At 32.5% G+C, this 18,437-nt stretch overlaps 1 protein-coding gene across 1 annotated transcript; it reads left to right on the top strand.

Annotated features, from left to right (window-relative positions):
* Positions 1-4,307: 4,307 nt before the first annotated feature.
* On the top strand, positions 4,308-5,659 carry LOC119830612 (protein Wnt-4). Its single transcript, XM_038353668.1, has 2 exons — positions 4,308-4,381; positions 4,714-5,659. Exons 1-2 carry the CDS (start codon positions 4,308-4,310, stop codon positions 5,657-5,659), a joined length of 1,020 nt encoding a protein of 339 aa, XP_038209596.1.
* Positions 5,660-18,437: the final 12,778 nt, after the last annotated feature.

Below are 18,437 nucleotides of genomic sequence, written 5' to 3'. Positions count from 1 at the left end.
TATCTGTGGGTTTTATCGGATTGTCAGTTGTTACTGGAGTTAAATGGTTTAACAATAGTTTTAATCTGCCATTGATATTTATGATTGTCGAATTTTAATCGAAAAATCGGGGGTTCTAGACTAAGCGTAAGTGCAGGAAGTTAATTGATTTTTCAATTTATTTACGCATTATCCACATTATCACTACTTGAAACGGTGAAACATAATATCGTGAGGAAACCGGCATGTTGAAGAATCAAAAGTACGACGACATGTGACATCTGCCATCTCGAGTTGGGCCAACATAGTAGATTATGGCCTGGAACCTCATAGGAGGCCTGTATCCCTGCCGTGGGAACATATATGGACTGCTGATGATGGTGTTCTATGTGTAGGTGACCGGGTGATGTGAAAAAGTTCCCTTAAGTATTATTAAGATACATAAGCTGTTTCTCCCACCATCGATGCTTCGAGTAGTTGCCTCATTACGTCCTCCACCGTTGGTGCTCTCCGCAACTGCGTCGGGGACGCATATACCAGGGTCTGGTCTGGTCTGGTCTTACATATGGTTAATACTGGATTAATAATGTAGTAATTTATAATTACCTACTGCAGCTTCACTCGCGTGGTCAAAATAAATTTTCATGGTAGAAACTTTCAACAAATGTGTAATCCCTTAAGGGGTAGAATACATAAAAATCCTTTTTTAGAATACATCAAAATTAGCGAATGCCTATCATAGTGGATATCTGCATGCCAAATTTCAGTCCGATCGGTCCAGCAGTTTGGGCTGCGCGATGATAAATGAGTCAGTTAGTCACCTTTGCATTTTATATATTAAGATAAATATTATGTATAAGATATAAGTGTTTAAAGTCAAATTTATAGAATTGAATAAATTAATTTAAAAGTTTTTTGAGTATTTTACGTATAAAATTCTAAATACGTTTTCGTCGTATAAAACATTCATTCAATTTAACAGCTTATTTCGTGGCAATAAAGTTCTAAGTCTCTTGTATACGCTCATTTGATACTCGGTCTAATACACACGTAGGCAGAGTTTTGCTTCGGACAATTTTTGAGCGTTGTTGAGAGTCATTGCTCTGAGCTTGAAAATTAATTCATAGTTGACTAGGTACTTACTTACTTTGTGTGCGAAATTAAGCATTTATAAGATTGATTGTTTTATTTTGTTAGATTCTAAAAATTATGTCTATTTTATAATCAACTAGCATACCCGGCCACGCGTTGTGGCTGAGTAATAATTAAAACATTAAGATTACAAATTATTAGGATAATTAATCGAAATAAAAACTATCCCAAATCTGAAGTTGGACCAAATTACACATAAATGCCAAATTTCATCAAAATCGGTTGAGTTGGTGAAGAGTTCATGGAACATACATCATGACACAGAATTTTTTATATATTAAGATACCAATTGTAACCCTTCACATCTATATAAAAAAAAATAATCGCCAAATGTGTTGTTAACCATAAAACTCGAAAACGGCTCGACCAACTCGGTAATTTTTTGACAACGTTTTTGTTAATGTACTAACCTACTAGGTTTTCATAGAGAGAAAAATGTAGCACGGATAAAGCCGGGACGAATCGCTAGTTTTCATTGTAAATCAAACGTTTGTCAATTTATCTGGGTAACCAAGGTTACCGGTTTCCAATTTAAACTTTGACTCTTGTTCTATCGACTTTCAAATATTCGAGTTAAGAATTCATAGAAACCAATAACAAATTTGGCATTTAAAAAAATGGAAAATTCGTTACGCCTAAAATGAAATAAATGTATCTAAATGAAGAGTCATCAAGCTCGCTTATAGTGTCCAACGTTGAGGGTTCAATATTTGCTCAGTCTAACAAATTAACTTCAATGTACGATGCAATGGACGCGGCATGTGTATTTAAATAATCGACGATTTTAATTGTATCGAAAAGAATATGAATGATTAGAGGCCTGCCCGGCTTTGTCTGTGGTATATATGCCCTATTCAACGCTGACAAAATTTTTGAAAACGGTAACTACTTTACCGTTTTCAAAAATTTACCTTTTCCTGAGTTTAGCGTGTTCAAACGAACAAACGAATGAATTTTGTGAATTTAAGTATATACACTTGAGCTACTGAATTTAATGTTTATTTTATCAAAAATTATACAACACTAAATTGTGTAATTAGAAATGTTTTAATATGTAAATTTTATTACTTTGATTATATTTATTTGATTCAATTCAACAAATTTTGTACTATAGCATCTAGACAACCAAATAAATGACTGACACATTATTTGCATTATATTTTAATCAACACCTAAATGTGATATCAACCGTTAAAACAATATTCTATCCACAAATACGAGCCGTTGCTTTTTGTTAGTTTTATAGTATTATGTTATCTGTGGTTTTACTACCTTATCCGACACTCGCACGTCGGTTGAAATTGCGCGGATCAATACGTAGTCCCGCGGCACTCCGCCCGCGTGTATCTGAGCCTAAGAACTGAAAACCGGCCGAACCGGATGATTAATCGCTCATTTAACATACAGTTTAAATCACAATACTAATTACTAACGTTTATTACGTAACGTTATAAAAAAGTTATTCTCCTTTCCTATTATAAACAATATTTCTAGCATTTGCCCGCGGCTGCGCTGCTAAATTCGGAATAGTTTAATAGATGTTATTGTACATTTAAATTTTCCTGTTGAATCGCTCAAACTTCATCAAAATTCGTTGTATAGTTTTAAAGAACTAAGCATACAAACATCTACATACATAGGGCAGACGCGGGAAGCGACTATTATTTATACTATGTAGCGATAGTATTATGTTATCTGTGTCCTTACTAATCAATGATACCAATAAAAATAAATGCGATGTTCTGTCTAAAGTTATGGAGTAACTATTTAATAATTTGTAGCTACGCTTTTAACTTTTGATCAATTCTACGACTTGGATGAAATTTGGAACGAAAACAGATCAAAACCCAAGGTAAACATGAAACACTTTCTTCAAATATTATCCATTAATATTAACCATTTAAGGAATAGGTACTCTTTGTGCCAGTGGTTTTTAGCACGGGCAAATCGCGGGGCACAGATTAAACAGTCCTTGTTATCTAGTGATTAACTTACGTCCTTTAAACGTTCTTTCACTGCACGTATAACGACGAACGCTTTCGACAAATTTGCGATGTGATATGAAAAAAAACAGAACTCAGTCTATCATGCTAACACTTTAAAATACGTTCGATGCGTTAATGCGTTTTAATAAATAAATGCTGTTATTATGAGCTGCCTCTTGTTTCGAAATTGCAGTCAACACTTCCAAACCGATTGGGTAATTAATTTTATCTCTAATGACATACTCAGAGAAACCACATTAGCTAGCACTATAATATATCATATGTGATTTGTGTTATAGGCTAGTAAACATTTAAGTCGCCATCCCTGGAATAAATATTAAGCAGGTTTTGTATTTAAATAATATTTTTTATTAGAACCTCAAGTAAGTGGGAAAAAAATGGTTTTCATATGTAATTACATATTACATATACAATATAAGTCTGTACGTATCGGACTTGACACTAGTTAATGATTTAGTTTCTTACCAAGGTTGTTTTAAAATGTATCTTTTTCATTCATTAATTTTAGTGTACATAAACTTTTTGATATTTGTAACTTTATTTCCTATGACTCTGCTGGATTTTAAATCCGATTATTATGAAGTCTATGCCTCCAGGGGCCTAGAATATTAGCATATTGCTTCAAGATTGATAATTTCATAATCGAAAACTACTGACGATGTATCTATACCAACGTCAACGTTTCCACATCATTAAAGATTTTCTGTACATTTTGAATTGAATTCAATCATTGAGTTTGCCCAGCTTATCAAGTTTCTAGTCGATTCTTCTCAGTAGAAGTGACGCGATTTTCCGAATCCGTGGTAGTTTAAGAAACTACTATTCATAAATAATTGTTAAGTTTACATGAATTAAAAAAAAGAGTTTAAGCTTTCCAGCAACTCTATAAAGAACAGACGATGGGAAGGTAATATGAAACAGTTAAAAATATTAACTTCGACTCCAGTCAATAAGGAATGCAGTATCTGCGCTCGCTAGACTTATTGACTAATGTATGTACTTAATGATTTCTGAGTTTACTCATACCTTTTTTGGAAAGGTCCCACCCTCTGATTATCTATCGGTGACACCTTTGTCTTACTAACTATTAGCTCATTTAGTAATCGTTTTGTTGGCGGCGTCATTACTTTCAAGTCAGTAATTGTTTAATAATGTGATCGATTAATAATCATGTTAACTTCTAGTGTGATAACAGTTGTTGTGTATTTCACAGTATCAAGTTTCGCGTTGCAAAATGTTCAAGGGTGAGGTTTTTTGAAGCTGTATGTTATATTTTTTGCTGTGAGTGTTATGATAATAAACAGATTAAAATGCATTTCAAGGTGCTGATTTGGAGATTTAGATTTAAACATATTATCGAGAAATATAACTACAAAGTACAACCTGTATAGAAAAAATATCGTTTTCGATGGTTTTAGGATTTCGCAATGAATGGAATAAATGTTTCAGAATTGAATTATTCTGTTATGGGGATGAACTGATAGGGACTAACGCAAATAAATGTTACACAGTCTAAAATTTAAATGGAAAAAGTAAGAATAAGTATATTTTAATTTATCAATGTCTGTCTTTTCAGAACAAAACCCGTATTGCAGAAAACTGTGGAAGCATTGTTTATGGACAGATCTGAAACAATTTATCCCGGAACATGTGAAGTGTTTATATCATCAACGAAACAGTCTAAAATTTGCAAACGGGAGCCAAGTCTACCAAAAGTATTACAGACAGCTAAAAAGCAGGCGATAAATGCCTGCATTGAAACGTTCCAATACGATCGATGGAATTGCTCCTTAGTCTTCAATAGAAAAGCCAATAAGAGTATCTTCAATAAGATATATAGAGAAACTGCTTTTGTACATGCTTTAATTGCAGCTTCTATAACTCACGCTGTCGCAAAAGGTTGCGCCTCAGGCGATATAACTAGATGTTCGTGTATAGGAAGCTTCAAGAACACGTCTTGGCAAATAAAGGGATGTGGAGACGATTTCAAATATGGAAAGAAGTTAACGAAGAATTTTCTAGATCTGAAACATGCCGGGAACGATCAGATTGGCGAAATCCTAAAACAAGATGTCCATATCGGCATGGATGCTATCGGTGAACAGTTGAAGGAGGTCTGCAAGTGCCACGGTTTCTCCGGTTCTTGTACAACGAAAACTTGTTGGAAGAAATTAGCACCGTTTAACTCAGCAATGGGGCTCTTAAAGAAACATTATCACCACGCAATCAAGAAGAAATTAGTGAATTACACGACAAAACGTGCTATAGCTCCGAAGGCTAGGAGAAGAATGGAGAAGGATAGAAAGAGTTTGTTGTATTTGCAGAAAACTCCCAACCTTTGTGTGAGTACGAAAAGCAGGGCTTGTAAGGACAGAAATAATTGTGCTACATTGTGCTGTGGTAGAGGATTTGTGGTTATAAAAAGTTTTGTTCGTTCTCGATGTAGGTGCAAGATGGTCGATTGTTGTGTTGTTAAATGCGATACATGTGTGGAAGAAGTAGAAAATTTTACTTGTAAATAAAGTTGGTAATTAATGTAGGTTTGTGACAGAAAAGATGACACTAGGTGTTGGATGAGGGATAAAACAAATCTAATATCTAGTTATATGTTGTGTTATGTGTGGTAATATGCAATTTAACAAATTGAAGATGCTTTATTATTGTAAGCTTATATTGATGCTAATGCTAATTTAAAATATGAATTATAGGAAAAAGAATCTGGATTAGTAAGATATATTGATTTGAAAAATACTGTGATATGGTAAGGATAAGTGTTGGAAGGATTATTATCAAAGAGATTTTAAGGAAAAAAACGAGCATGTAATAAATTGTTTTGCAAAAGTATGGGTTGTATGTATTAAATTTTTTTGAAACTCAATCGTTTTTTATGTTATTGAATTAAGGTTATTTTGGATGTAGTATAGAAATAACTAAATGTATTTTTATAAGTTTATATTTAAATGCATACTATATACTACGACTGTCAAAATAAAACTGTTTTATTTTCCAACTTTTGTAAGACTTAACATTCTAAATTTTGAAAATTAATAATACTGCCATCTAGAGAAATTTTAGTCAACTTCATTGTAACTAACAAGTACACATTGGCAAGTCTTATCAGTTGTATACCTACAAAGTGGCAATGGTGATTTTGAGTTACATTACTAGATGGCGTTTTAATAAAAAGTTCGTTAGCTCCTATTTTCTTCGCGATCGAGATGTTTGTTTGTATTATAATCAAATTGAAATTCCTGTTATTCAATGAAGACGTGAGTTTCGCGTGAATGCGGAGCATTCATGATAAGATCAAATGTTCCCTCGCGAAATTTTATATGCGTGAATTATCTTGTTATTTTGTTGCCTTGTAGCCTGAAGTTATTCAGAAAAAATATTATCATAACGCATAATGCCATACATATTTATGACACGACTGCTTTTAAAATAATTCAATTTTATATCGATTTAATTACCTATATATATAGTTATATAAATATTTCATTTTAGGGAGAAGAGTGCTTACTGCTTAGGGTCAGAATGTCTTTTAATCGTGCCTTCAATATTCAAACCTACTTACCTCGATTTGAAATGAAGGCAAGTCACGCCCACTTATGCGTTAAATGCATATAGAATTTTAGTTCCTACATAGTAATAATCATAGATTAAAAGTAGTTAGTTAACTTGACTAAAAGTTATTGAATATTTATACAAAAAAGTAACTTTATAATTTTCTTATTTTTTCCTTGGTACCTTCATAAGAATATTTAACTTTATGTAAAATTCTACGACTTATTTATTACATTGGCAAACTTATGAAATAAATTTATGAGCAAGATAAGAAGTTTTGAATATTCGTATTTATGATATACCTAAAAGGTTTATCTAATTGTGAAATTATTGATAAGTGATTGGTTGTTTATTTGTTCATAATATGCAATCGTAGGAAAAGCTTATCTTTTCAGCAAGTCTAGATAGTGCTTCCCCTTTCATTCCTAAGTAGGCTACACACGAACGTATTAAATTGATTTTCATTAATATTCCAAATGACATTACAATTAATGGAAAATAATTATTACAAAAATATTGTTACAGATAAATAATTACAAACTAAATATTCGCATCCGATGAGACTGCGCAAATTAATCAAAACGGGGTCCAATTTACAAAAAACCTGGTCATAATGACTAATGAATACCACGGCCAGTGTATTACTGGCCTAAAGACCCCAACATTATTATTATGACGCCTATAATTGACCCATAAACCATTAAGGCTGGCCACAGATTGTGGTTTGTTTTCGATGCCAACGCACATAATTATAGCGTTATTATTAAAAAGTTAAAAAACAGCAGCTTCGAGATTTATTTATTGAACTTAGTGGAGCGTTACTATTTGAAATCGAAGTTTATAGGTTTGTCGAAATTCAATATCCTATTTCGAGTGTAATTCTATAAAATACTATTTCAATTCGATGTAGTATGTATCGAATTGCAGTCAATGTAGATCTGTAACAATCAAGTAAATTAAAAATTTTATAGGAATTTAGAAGAAAGAAATATAGGTAGACTTTTAGGTAGTAAATGTACACTTACTGACGTACCTAGAAGTAGCCTTTGCTTTGAGGAATTATTACTTTAATCAATAAAAAGAAGAAATTGAACTAATATATAGTATTCAACTCACGTGGTTATACATATACATACAGATCATTAAAGAAAGATTCTATTTTCATGCTTCTTTTTCTCCGAAGGAAATTTTTGGAATCGACATCAAAATGAGTTCGAGTTTCCATCGTAGTGTTTAGCTTGTGTTGGCGAGCCGAGACAATGACTATAAAAATTATGTTATCCCGGCCAATTACAGACTATTATACAAAAGATTTTATTACTTAATGTAGTTTCTCACTGATACACGAATAGTTCCTTTTGGAGAATTGATTTTGTTTTAATTCAAATTCATTAGTTAATGATGACAGAAGTTTTATGCTTTTATGAGTCTTATTTTCTTGAAGTCTATTGCGGAGTATTTATAACAGAAAATAATTATCAACTCCATAAGTCGTATGATGCTACTTAAAATTTATATTATGCTGATTTTTCAGAGCTTTACACGTATGTTTGGGTATGGACTTGCAATTTTTTTTATTTCATAGTGGGTAACTGGAATAGTGCTTTGCCTGATGGTAAGTGACGTTATTATGGGAGTCGAAAAGTTAATAGTGGCATGCCGCTGTGTTTCGTACGGTGAGTGGGGGAGCCGGAGGCCCATTTCCTTTTCCTCACCCGTCCCAGTCCACTCCTTCTTTCCAGTCATCAAATCTTTCCTTATCCCTTACCCATTAAAAGCGGGCAGCGCATTTACAGAGGCACTACCTCTGCGAATGTTCTTGGGCGGTGGTGATAGTTTACCATCAGGCAAACCACCAGCTCAGTTACCCTCTATGAAATAAAAAAAAAATGTTAGCATTTTTTTATAGAGTACCAACACATTGAGCATTTATAGTAAAAGTATTATAATTTAATATTAATAAAAGCTATTAAAATAAAAACAGTGATAACTCACGTACAAAACAGTTCATCTATAAGATAGGTAGGCACTGCTACTACTTTTATCCTTTTAAATAATATAATACAGTGAATATATTCACAGCAAGTACCTCAAACTATTTAAAGATAATATCATTCATACACAAAATCCTTAAGCGAAAAGAAAGTCACAATTCCTTGCTTATAGATAATGCATTCCATTCGGTGTATCGAAGAAAAAATCGATTCGAACGGAAATCAAACGTCACGATCGATTATTAATGTACGCTTAAACCGATGAAGTTGTCGATAGGATGCATGAAAACGTTAACAAAATAAAAAGTTAAACACTACTTGTTGTTTTGTCCATCTGTCCTGAGTCTCGCTTAATTAATTATTTTAAATACCATATTATGCATATCGTAACACGCATCGATTAACTCGGAATTTGGAGGTTTATTTGTTATGCAATTGTATCCCTGCTGAGTTAGATACTAATGTGATGATTTTTTATAATGGACAGGTTTCATATTCTTATAAATTTTGTGTCGAATAATCGATTAATCGATAATGGCAGACGAATAATCAATTTATTATAATCGTCTTACTATGAATAAAACAAACGAGCTCTCGTGAGTCGATTAGCTAAGCTTTATACATTTCTGTCGCATTAATATTGATTAAAAAACGTACTTCCAGTTAGTAGAGCTTTTTAACTGTGTGAAAAAAGTCTACACTATATAACAATAAGCCATCTTACCAAAATGAAATGAGCATTGTGATTTTAAGTAGCATTACACCACCCACAATTTTACCTAAATTATTAACATCCTTAACCAAGTAGTTTATTTAAATTATACAAACCAGCGCAATGCTTTGAAAGCAAGCCCGAGTAATCTCTTAAATCAAGTGCTTACGAGTTTGTCCAAGGATTACAAAACAATATCGTATTCAGAGCCGAGTATTTAGCGAAAATCGACAATGCGTTAACAGTCGACGTCACAGCTATAGATAATTAGGCTTGGAAACTGACGCTTTGTAATTTTTTCAGTAGTCAAAAGATTTAGCGTCATTAACGAAGTCAGTGGACTGGAAAATTGGGCTCGTGAATGTAAGAGAGGGTTAATAACTTGAAATGCACAAATTGCAGCTTCTGGGAATTTTATTTTGGTTCCAGTTGGGTAGCAATGAATTTCATGTATTTAATATATTTATATTTGTTAAATATCATGGATATCAATATAGTATATTCAATTATGAAGTATTATATATACGAGTACTAAAGAATATAAAAGTACGCTTGCTGCGATTCTTAGGTTTTCTTTACACTTGAAATCATAACACTTATCAAAAATATTAGCTTTTTTGTTAACATGTTTATTTGCCACGCGATATGAAAAATGATTTAAAAAAATTATTGTTTGTTTCATTTTTTTTCTTTCTAACAAACAGTAGAATAATTAACGTTTAAACTACTACTACTACTTTACGTCAATAAAAATACGAGTAGCAATATATAAACCAAGCCCATTCACAAATAAAATATCAGTATGTTAGCGCAGGCGGCGATACAAAAGATCACTGCATATAACTCTACCAGAGCGAATTGTACCAATTTATAATACCTTTTCGCATCTCGCCTGATCTTACCTGATCTTTAATCCTGGCACAATGCAGGGATCAATAAATGTATGTTTTTGTTTGTGACCCATTTTACAGTTATGACTATTCGGGGGTCGTGGACCATGATGCTGGAGATCGAATGGATTTTGTGTAAGATATTGGCGCCATGTTGATTTATGTTGAAGGAGTTTTTGAATTATTACGAACACAATTGTATTTTATTTATTTTATTTATTTATTCTTTACAGTACATATTACCGAAAAATAAATTGACATTGTAAAAAAAAGACCATTTGTATTGTATAAGTATATGTATTTGTTGTATATTTAAGATTATTTAAAAAAGGATATATTTTTGATTGCTTGTAACCATATAACTCAATAAATGTTCGATTTTAATTATGATTTACTATTAAGAAGCTATATCTCAACTGAGTTTAGCCTATTTTTTGCCCAAACAACCACGGTGGACCTGACTTCGATGGCCAGTTTAAATGTTATATTTCATAATTATATGGGTCTAAAATATGAAACAGAAAAATGTACATGACACGCTTCACAATGATATAATACAGACAGAAACAAACCCATTTAAAGAAATGCAGATGAAAATTAGCAAAGATATGGGTAGCCCGTACTTTACAACAGTTGAATGTTCTACGCAGTGGTCGTGAAAAGATCTGTCTGATGCAGAAAATTTTACATTGATTGCAACAATTTGTTCAAAAGCTTTGTCATAAAAATAAGTTTTTTAGGATACTAGCAGTTCGCCCGGTACATCCATTTCCTATTCAGATCCTGAGATTAGCGATTATTATACAAACAAACAAACTTACCAGTTATATTATTAGCATAAATTCCATAACACACTTTAAACAACAAAATAAATATCTAAATAATTGGTTAAATATATATTATAATGGGCATTTAAAAATAAGAAAATTATTTGTAAAATGAGACCATTTTTGAATGTTATGCTGTTAAATAATATGCTATTAAAATATATTCTCAAATGCTTAAAATCATAATCTTATGATTATATAGTATAGATACTTCTTTATTGTTATACAGGTGTCTTATTCCACCAACTATTTAATTAATTCAGTTGAGACGCGTGGATAATCAAGAACGAAGTCAGTCAAGTTCTGTTAATGAATTAATCTTTACATTTGAAGCCAATAACTCGTAACCCGCTGTCGTGTATAATTGAATTAGTCCTACTTTGACGTGGCGTATCATATAATAATAATTTTGCTGATGATTCAATTAAACCTATTAGATCATTCCGGTTCTTTGACGTTGGAATGTGATAATGGGTATGGAAAGCCACATAGTTCTGGCGAATTGCTGTCTAGACCCTCGTGCGTTTCATAGGATATCCCGGGATTCCTGATCTATGCTTTGGATTTGTCTACCGACGACGACGATTGGGACGTCTAAGTGGGTATTCCAGATCCTCTACTTGTCCTCCCAAAATCTAGGGTTACCACAAAAGTAAACACCTATTTGATAATATATGAAAAATATACCGTCTGGTTTTGAAGATTAGATGAATGAAACTATTCATTCAATAAACATGTTATCCTTATTATAAATTAGATAGCGCTAGTTTGATTGCATTTCTTCACGTCAAAGCGGAGCGATTTTATGGTATGATTTTTGTGTAATTTCATCATCTAACAAGCACAAATAAGCAACAAATATTAAATACATAATTTAAAATGTTTGTATCCAAGAAGCTATCTGCATTCTCCACTCTTCGGATCTATTAAATATCTACAATCAGACGCCATGTGCAGCGTAAAAACATTATTTTAAAGTAAAACATACCGTTTTTCCCGGTGCGCTACAAAATTCTTCTCTTTAATTATGTATGACAACGGTTATGTATTATTTAACACGTTGCGTTTGGACACATTCCTACCGGCACCCTGCGGAGGCTCTGTAAGGTATAAGTGAGGGCGATTTTCGAAAAAATCGAAAGAAGGATATGTCTCAGTTAATATTGCTATACGCTCAAATACCGAAAACATTTGTTGAGCGGTAGTAAAGCGCACAAAGCGCTGTAGCAATAAAGAAAAGTCATAATGCGTTCTGAACATTAATTGGTTTTCCATAACGCCATGGACTGGCATTAACACTTCTGTTAGTAAGATTGAATAAAAATTTACATGTCAAATGAATTAAAAAGTTAATAAGTAGTTAGTTGATTCATTCACGTACTACCATTGATTTCTAAGAAATTAGCGGTATGGGAGAAAAACATACTCATACAGAAATTAAATCTGATTTTACTTGACTATAGTAGGCTGACGTTCGCAGTTAAGAATTCGAAATTAATAATTATAATGAATAAATCATACTAAAATTCACTATCAACTGTCGTAAAACAGTTTTAAAATGCTACATTTTCAAATCTATTGATATCCTACTAATATTATAAATGCGAAAGTTTGTAAGGATGTGTGTGTGTTTGTTACCCTTTTACGTAAAAAATAATAAACCGATTGCGATGAAATTTGGTACGTAGACAGCTGGACAAATTGAATAACATATAGGCAACTTTTTATCTCGATATTCCTTCGGGACATGGACGCGGGTGAAACTGCGTGACGCAGCTAGAATCTAATATAGAAGAGAAGGGTATTAATTCTCATAACTTGAACCAGAGATAGCTGCATATATCTACGTTAAGATTGACGGCAGGAACGGGTCTGCTACTTAGGTATACTGTTTTGTCAATCATGTCGCGGAAGGGTTGAGTATAAATTTTTTAGTTGATTCTAAATCACTTCCTGGTATTACAGTTCGATTGAAACCATTGAAGAAGAAAATAAAAGAAAATCATGTGCATAACATAATGTTATTATTTTATCATTTTCCAATACGGAAATGACTGTTTGAATGTAGGTTCTTATTTATTGTTTTTCATAAAATATGCGGTGGATAAAGATCACAATTATAGTATTTTCTTGTGTTTGATTTTACGCGAGTATTATACATTAAGAAATTAAAAACTTTTTAGCGGATTTTAAACGCGATTTGAGTCTGCGAACGAGACTGGTCAGTCTCCCCGTGACCACGCTCGCTGTAAATGTGTTTGAAACGTCGGGTTAATAATATAATGAATAAATCGCGTTTAAAATCCGTTAAAAAATTTTTAATCACATATATAACTTTCTTTTATGTCATAACTGACAATGAGGCTGGTGGGTCGCAGGGCGGTAAGCGCTTCCACCGCCCATAAACATTTGCAGAGGCGTAAGGCTATTTGCACAGGGCTTATGTCTCTGCAAGTGAAGTACTGACTTTAAATGGTGTGGTATAAAGAAAAGATTAAGGAGGGGAATAAAGGAAGGATTGGGGTAAGCTACACGATACGGTATAATAAATATAGTTAAAAAACACGCTTTAACGATAGAATCAAATAAAATGACTGACTTGCTCTTTTCGCGATTCTAATCAAGATATTAAGATAAATTCATGAAATTATTATATTATCATCGATCCTTGCTAAGCGTTCAAAGTTTGAAATAAATCCGGTCATTTAAATGGGTTGTAGTGTTTAACTGTTAAATTTTATCCACAAACAAAGGGCAGATACTTGACGAAAATCAATATCCTTCTTCCTATAACTAACGTGACGTTTCATTTCGTTGCGTTTCATGAATTCCCTCAAATAAGAATTTGAATTCAAATCAACTGCAACAATCAAAAGCCTCATGTTATTAAAATAAACATGTCTCAATATAAATACATGAATGAAACTGCGTGTACAGCGATTAGTATCAACATTACTGCGTATTAAACGCGACACTCGACTCCGGCGCAATCGTAAGATCTAGAATACACTAGATCAGTTAATTAACGCCTCTCTCACACCTCGCAATGATATATTTTATCAATAAATAACATGAAGTACGTCCGATTAAAGTTGCGTGCAAAATTAAATACGCGTTGCCGCGAGATATACATCAGCACGGCATGAATGGGAAATTTTTTCGAAGGCAAATTCTTTATTATAGATAGTGGATTATATTTAGAATATCATTTACTTTCGTTATTTGGCTGCGAGCTGGGAAATTCCGTAATTCTTTTTATTTGCACGATCGTTTTGAGACGTGAAAATTCCTCGGGTTTTTGGTAATTGGTTTGTTATTTAAAGATTGTGTATCAGTTCTGATGCCAAGTGTTTTGTTTTCCTTTTCCGTAACTCTATCTATTATTATTGTATTCTCTGTAGGGACACACAACTAATTACATTATATCTTTATAAAAATATAATATTGTCACTTCTTAATGATGGATTTTAAGTGGGCATTACAATGTCTTTAATATTTCAGTAACGAAGCTTAGAGTGAAAGAAATATTACAAGTCAGTGTCAATTTATCTATACTAATATTATAAAGCTGAAGAGTTTGTTTCTTTGTTTTTACCTAGTCCAATTTGAAAAATTCATTCAGTATTAGATGACCTATTTATTTAGGAAGACTGTAGGCTATATACGTACCACGGGCGAAGCCAGGGCGGACGGAGTATTTTATAAATAGCAAAGATTAATATACGAAAGTGAGAAATAAATATTTTTCAGATCGCATTTTGTGATAACGAGTGTTGGCAGCACAAGTTTAACATGATATCTGTATCAATTATAAGTGTAAATGGATGATTTACACTTATAATTAAAATGTTCTTAATAATAATACGTATTTTGTTGTATTATGGCGATGGATTAACTGAATTAACCCACTGTTAATCCGAGGGATTTAACAGTTTTAAAGTTTGTTAATTCGCACGTTTTTTTATGTTTGTGATAAGATGGGGCTCTTTAATTAGTATTAACATGTAGAAAAGGAGGGGGAGGGGGTCCGTTCACCATTCCCAGACCATTCCTTCTATCAGCATGCGTCAGCGCATGAATGCGCACATATAGTGCCTCTGCGAGTGTTCATGGGCGCTGGTTCTCGCTTACCATCAGCCCAGTTGCTCTTTATGACAAAAAAAAAGAAAATTGCTACAATATATGAATTAATAAACGTACGTTAGGATGCGATCTTGTAAGCTACTGTTTAAAAAGCCTAGTCAAAGCTAATGTTACGATAGGATCTATTGCAAGCGTCTACTTTTAGAGATTCCTAAAATTGGGATAGAAATATTGCAGTATATGTTCCAAATTGGATGATGATGATGCTTGATGTCCTGTATTCAGAATATGAAATCATTGGGATCTAGACTTTTAAATAATATTAATAAAATAAATAAACTCTTTTCACTAAAGAATTGTATCCACAATACAGTCTACAATTGTTCAACTGCCACTTGAATCGAACTTTCTAGTTAATTACCCACCCTTGACTTACGTAATAATGTTGGCGCCAAAATCGTACAGAACCGTTGGGTCACCGGCCTTTTGTTCTAACATTCATTCATCGGTATCCCATTAAGGCAATAAAATTTCATTCAAGTTTACCTGTCCTGACGCTTCGTTGGTGGGAATTGAAATGCTGTCCACATATATGTGCTTACGCTTATTAATGTTTTAAATAAATAGTTTGTACAGGATAGTAACTGCTGCCATTATGCTTAGATAAAATTTTTGTATATAATGTATGTATGGCGTACGACGGTAAATAAGTAACTTACGTTTGAATGAAGAAGATGCATGTTGTTAATAGCAAGTAAGTTATTAATATTAATGTTACATATATTATAAATATAACAGAAAAAAGAAAATACATACAACATTAAAGAAAGTTAAATAAAAATGATATGAAAGCCACAATCAAAGAGAGCTATTAGAAACCACAATGCGAGGTAAGGCTGGCTCTGATTTACTTATTCGATACTCTATAGAATATATAAATATATAATGTAATGAATATATAATGAAATAATATTCATTGAATGTATATAGTTACTCATAAAATAAAGTTAGTTTGTTAGTTACGTTACGCATATTTTAACAATTAAAATATCTGAAGTTATGAATGAAGCACAATTAAATCTTACAACAAAATCAACCATTGGTGAACTAAATAACTTTTTAAAATAGTTTACATCTTAATAATTTTAAAAATAAGACGTTTATATAATGGTCTGATATAAATCTTAATAATGTTTTTAATTTATATAAATGTTTTTTGTATGCATGAAAACAAACACAAAAACATATTCCCGGCCACCATGAAGCGCGAAACGTCCGAATCTAACACATTAATTTATTTATGTCAAGACAAGAATGAACAACACAAAAATAAATATGTAACCGACGCCCATTACGCGAAGGTACGCCTTAGAACACCTTTTGGGTCCTTCGTGCCGGCGCTAGCTCTCACAAAGGCAACAAAGAAAAAAATAAGAAAAAATATGTCCGTTCTTTTGATGTGCAAGTGAAGAGGAATACGCGTACAGTGTGAATCTATACTATTCATATGATAGCTAGAATTTGTTTCAATACGCTCATCTCAGAAACAACTGGACCGATTTAAATAAAGTCATCCACCGTTGGATATGTGATCCCTGCATGGCCATGGGCATTGCCAGGACAAACCGCTAGTAATACGTATAAATCTCAAATTTAGTAATATATTATATTTCGTCTATAAAGAGGGATAAACGAGGTAGTAAATTTGATTTGAAAATTCTAAAACGTTTACCCTTATTTTGGAATAGGACTTTGAATAATTGAAATAGGAATAGAACACTTATTTATTGGAAAGGATAAATCATATTCTACTTTAATATCTAAGTATAAATATAATGTATGTATATGTTATAAATAATTGTCAAAATATCATACACATAGAAAAAGCAAATGTATAGCTTGTAAATCAATTTACTATAAAATATATCACGCTACCGCGCATCCCCTAGACCGTACTATAAGAGGCAATGGCGGGGCTTTAAAGAAAATTTGGATGACTCTGGTGCGAGATTTTTTCAACCGTTCACGTGGGAGGTGGGATGTAATTGCCGAAATTCCTAATTTTTGACAATCAATGGACAGGATATTGCTATTATGATGTACCGAAACCGTTCCCTCGTAAGTGGCGTGTTTTATAAAATATCTCGAAACGTTTTTGTTAACTTTTTATATCTTAACAGATTTTGACGTTTCACTTTGTTACTTTTATGGCTTTGAAAAGGGTGAAATATTTATAAAATCATCTTCATGTACCCAAAAATAAATATATAATATAGTACGTAACAAACAGACGTAATAAGTGAGCTTCCAATGAAAGCATTAGGATACTTGAAATAAACCGAATTAAATCTAAATTATCGCATACGTAAGTTAAATAAACTCAAATTAACACTCGCCACAAAAACTTTCGACTTGAACCAATAAAATACATTTCATTCAAGTTCCCCCACAAAAACTATTCATAATTTACAGAGCATAATAGAGGGCGGAACATTCCAGCATATTTGTACAATGGTTCCTTACGAACGAATCGTAATACATTAAATAATTTACACTGATTGTATCACCCGTCTGTGTCGGACCCACACGTTGAAATTGATGTTTTAATATTATCTTCCATCCCTCTCTTTTCGATGCTTATGAAATGAGATAGAAATAAAGTAATTCAGCTATTCAATTCTATGATTAGATTCGTTATTAATTGGTAAGCTGAAGAAATATTTTATAATTTTTATAAATCAGCCCAGTACGAAAATTATATATAAATCAAAATGAAAAATAAATGTATTTTCATCATTCATAGGCGACAGATTCTTTGTTCTACCATCAATTATGGGACATCTTTAAACTGTTACAGTAATGGATATTAAGGGAATCAAGAATGGAAGATAATGGAAGATAAGGCCAACATTGAATGCCTATTAAGGTATGTAAAATGCCTATTTCATTACACGCTTATTTATAATCATGGACACAGCAAAAAAAAATAGATTTATAGCTGTAAACGTTTAGTGTTAAGTATTTGCACCCATTTTATAAAACAAAACCAAATTCTTACATCTAAACAAAGCGAAAACCATATCGAGTGTATCCCCAATATTATTGATTTCTACCCTTGAAAAATATCGCAGTTTGAAACATTAAAAAACCCAAACAAAAACTGTTCCCATCTCAGAACCACGCCTCTATCCATTAATAACCGTGGTTGGTCCTTAAATATTACATTCATC

Source organism: Zerene cesonia, chromosome 1, assembly GCF_012273895.1.
Source record: "Zerene cesonia ecotype Mississippi chromosome 1, Zerene_cesonia_1.1, whole genome shotgun sequence".
Classification (NCBI taxonomy): domain Eukaryota; kingdom Metazoa; phylum Arthropoda; class Insecta; order Lepidoptera; family Pieridae; genus Zerene; species Zerene cesonia.
The sequence above is the reverse complement of the archived record's forward strand: the minus strand, read 5'-3'. Positions and strand labels throughout refer to the sequence as shown.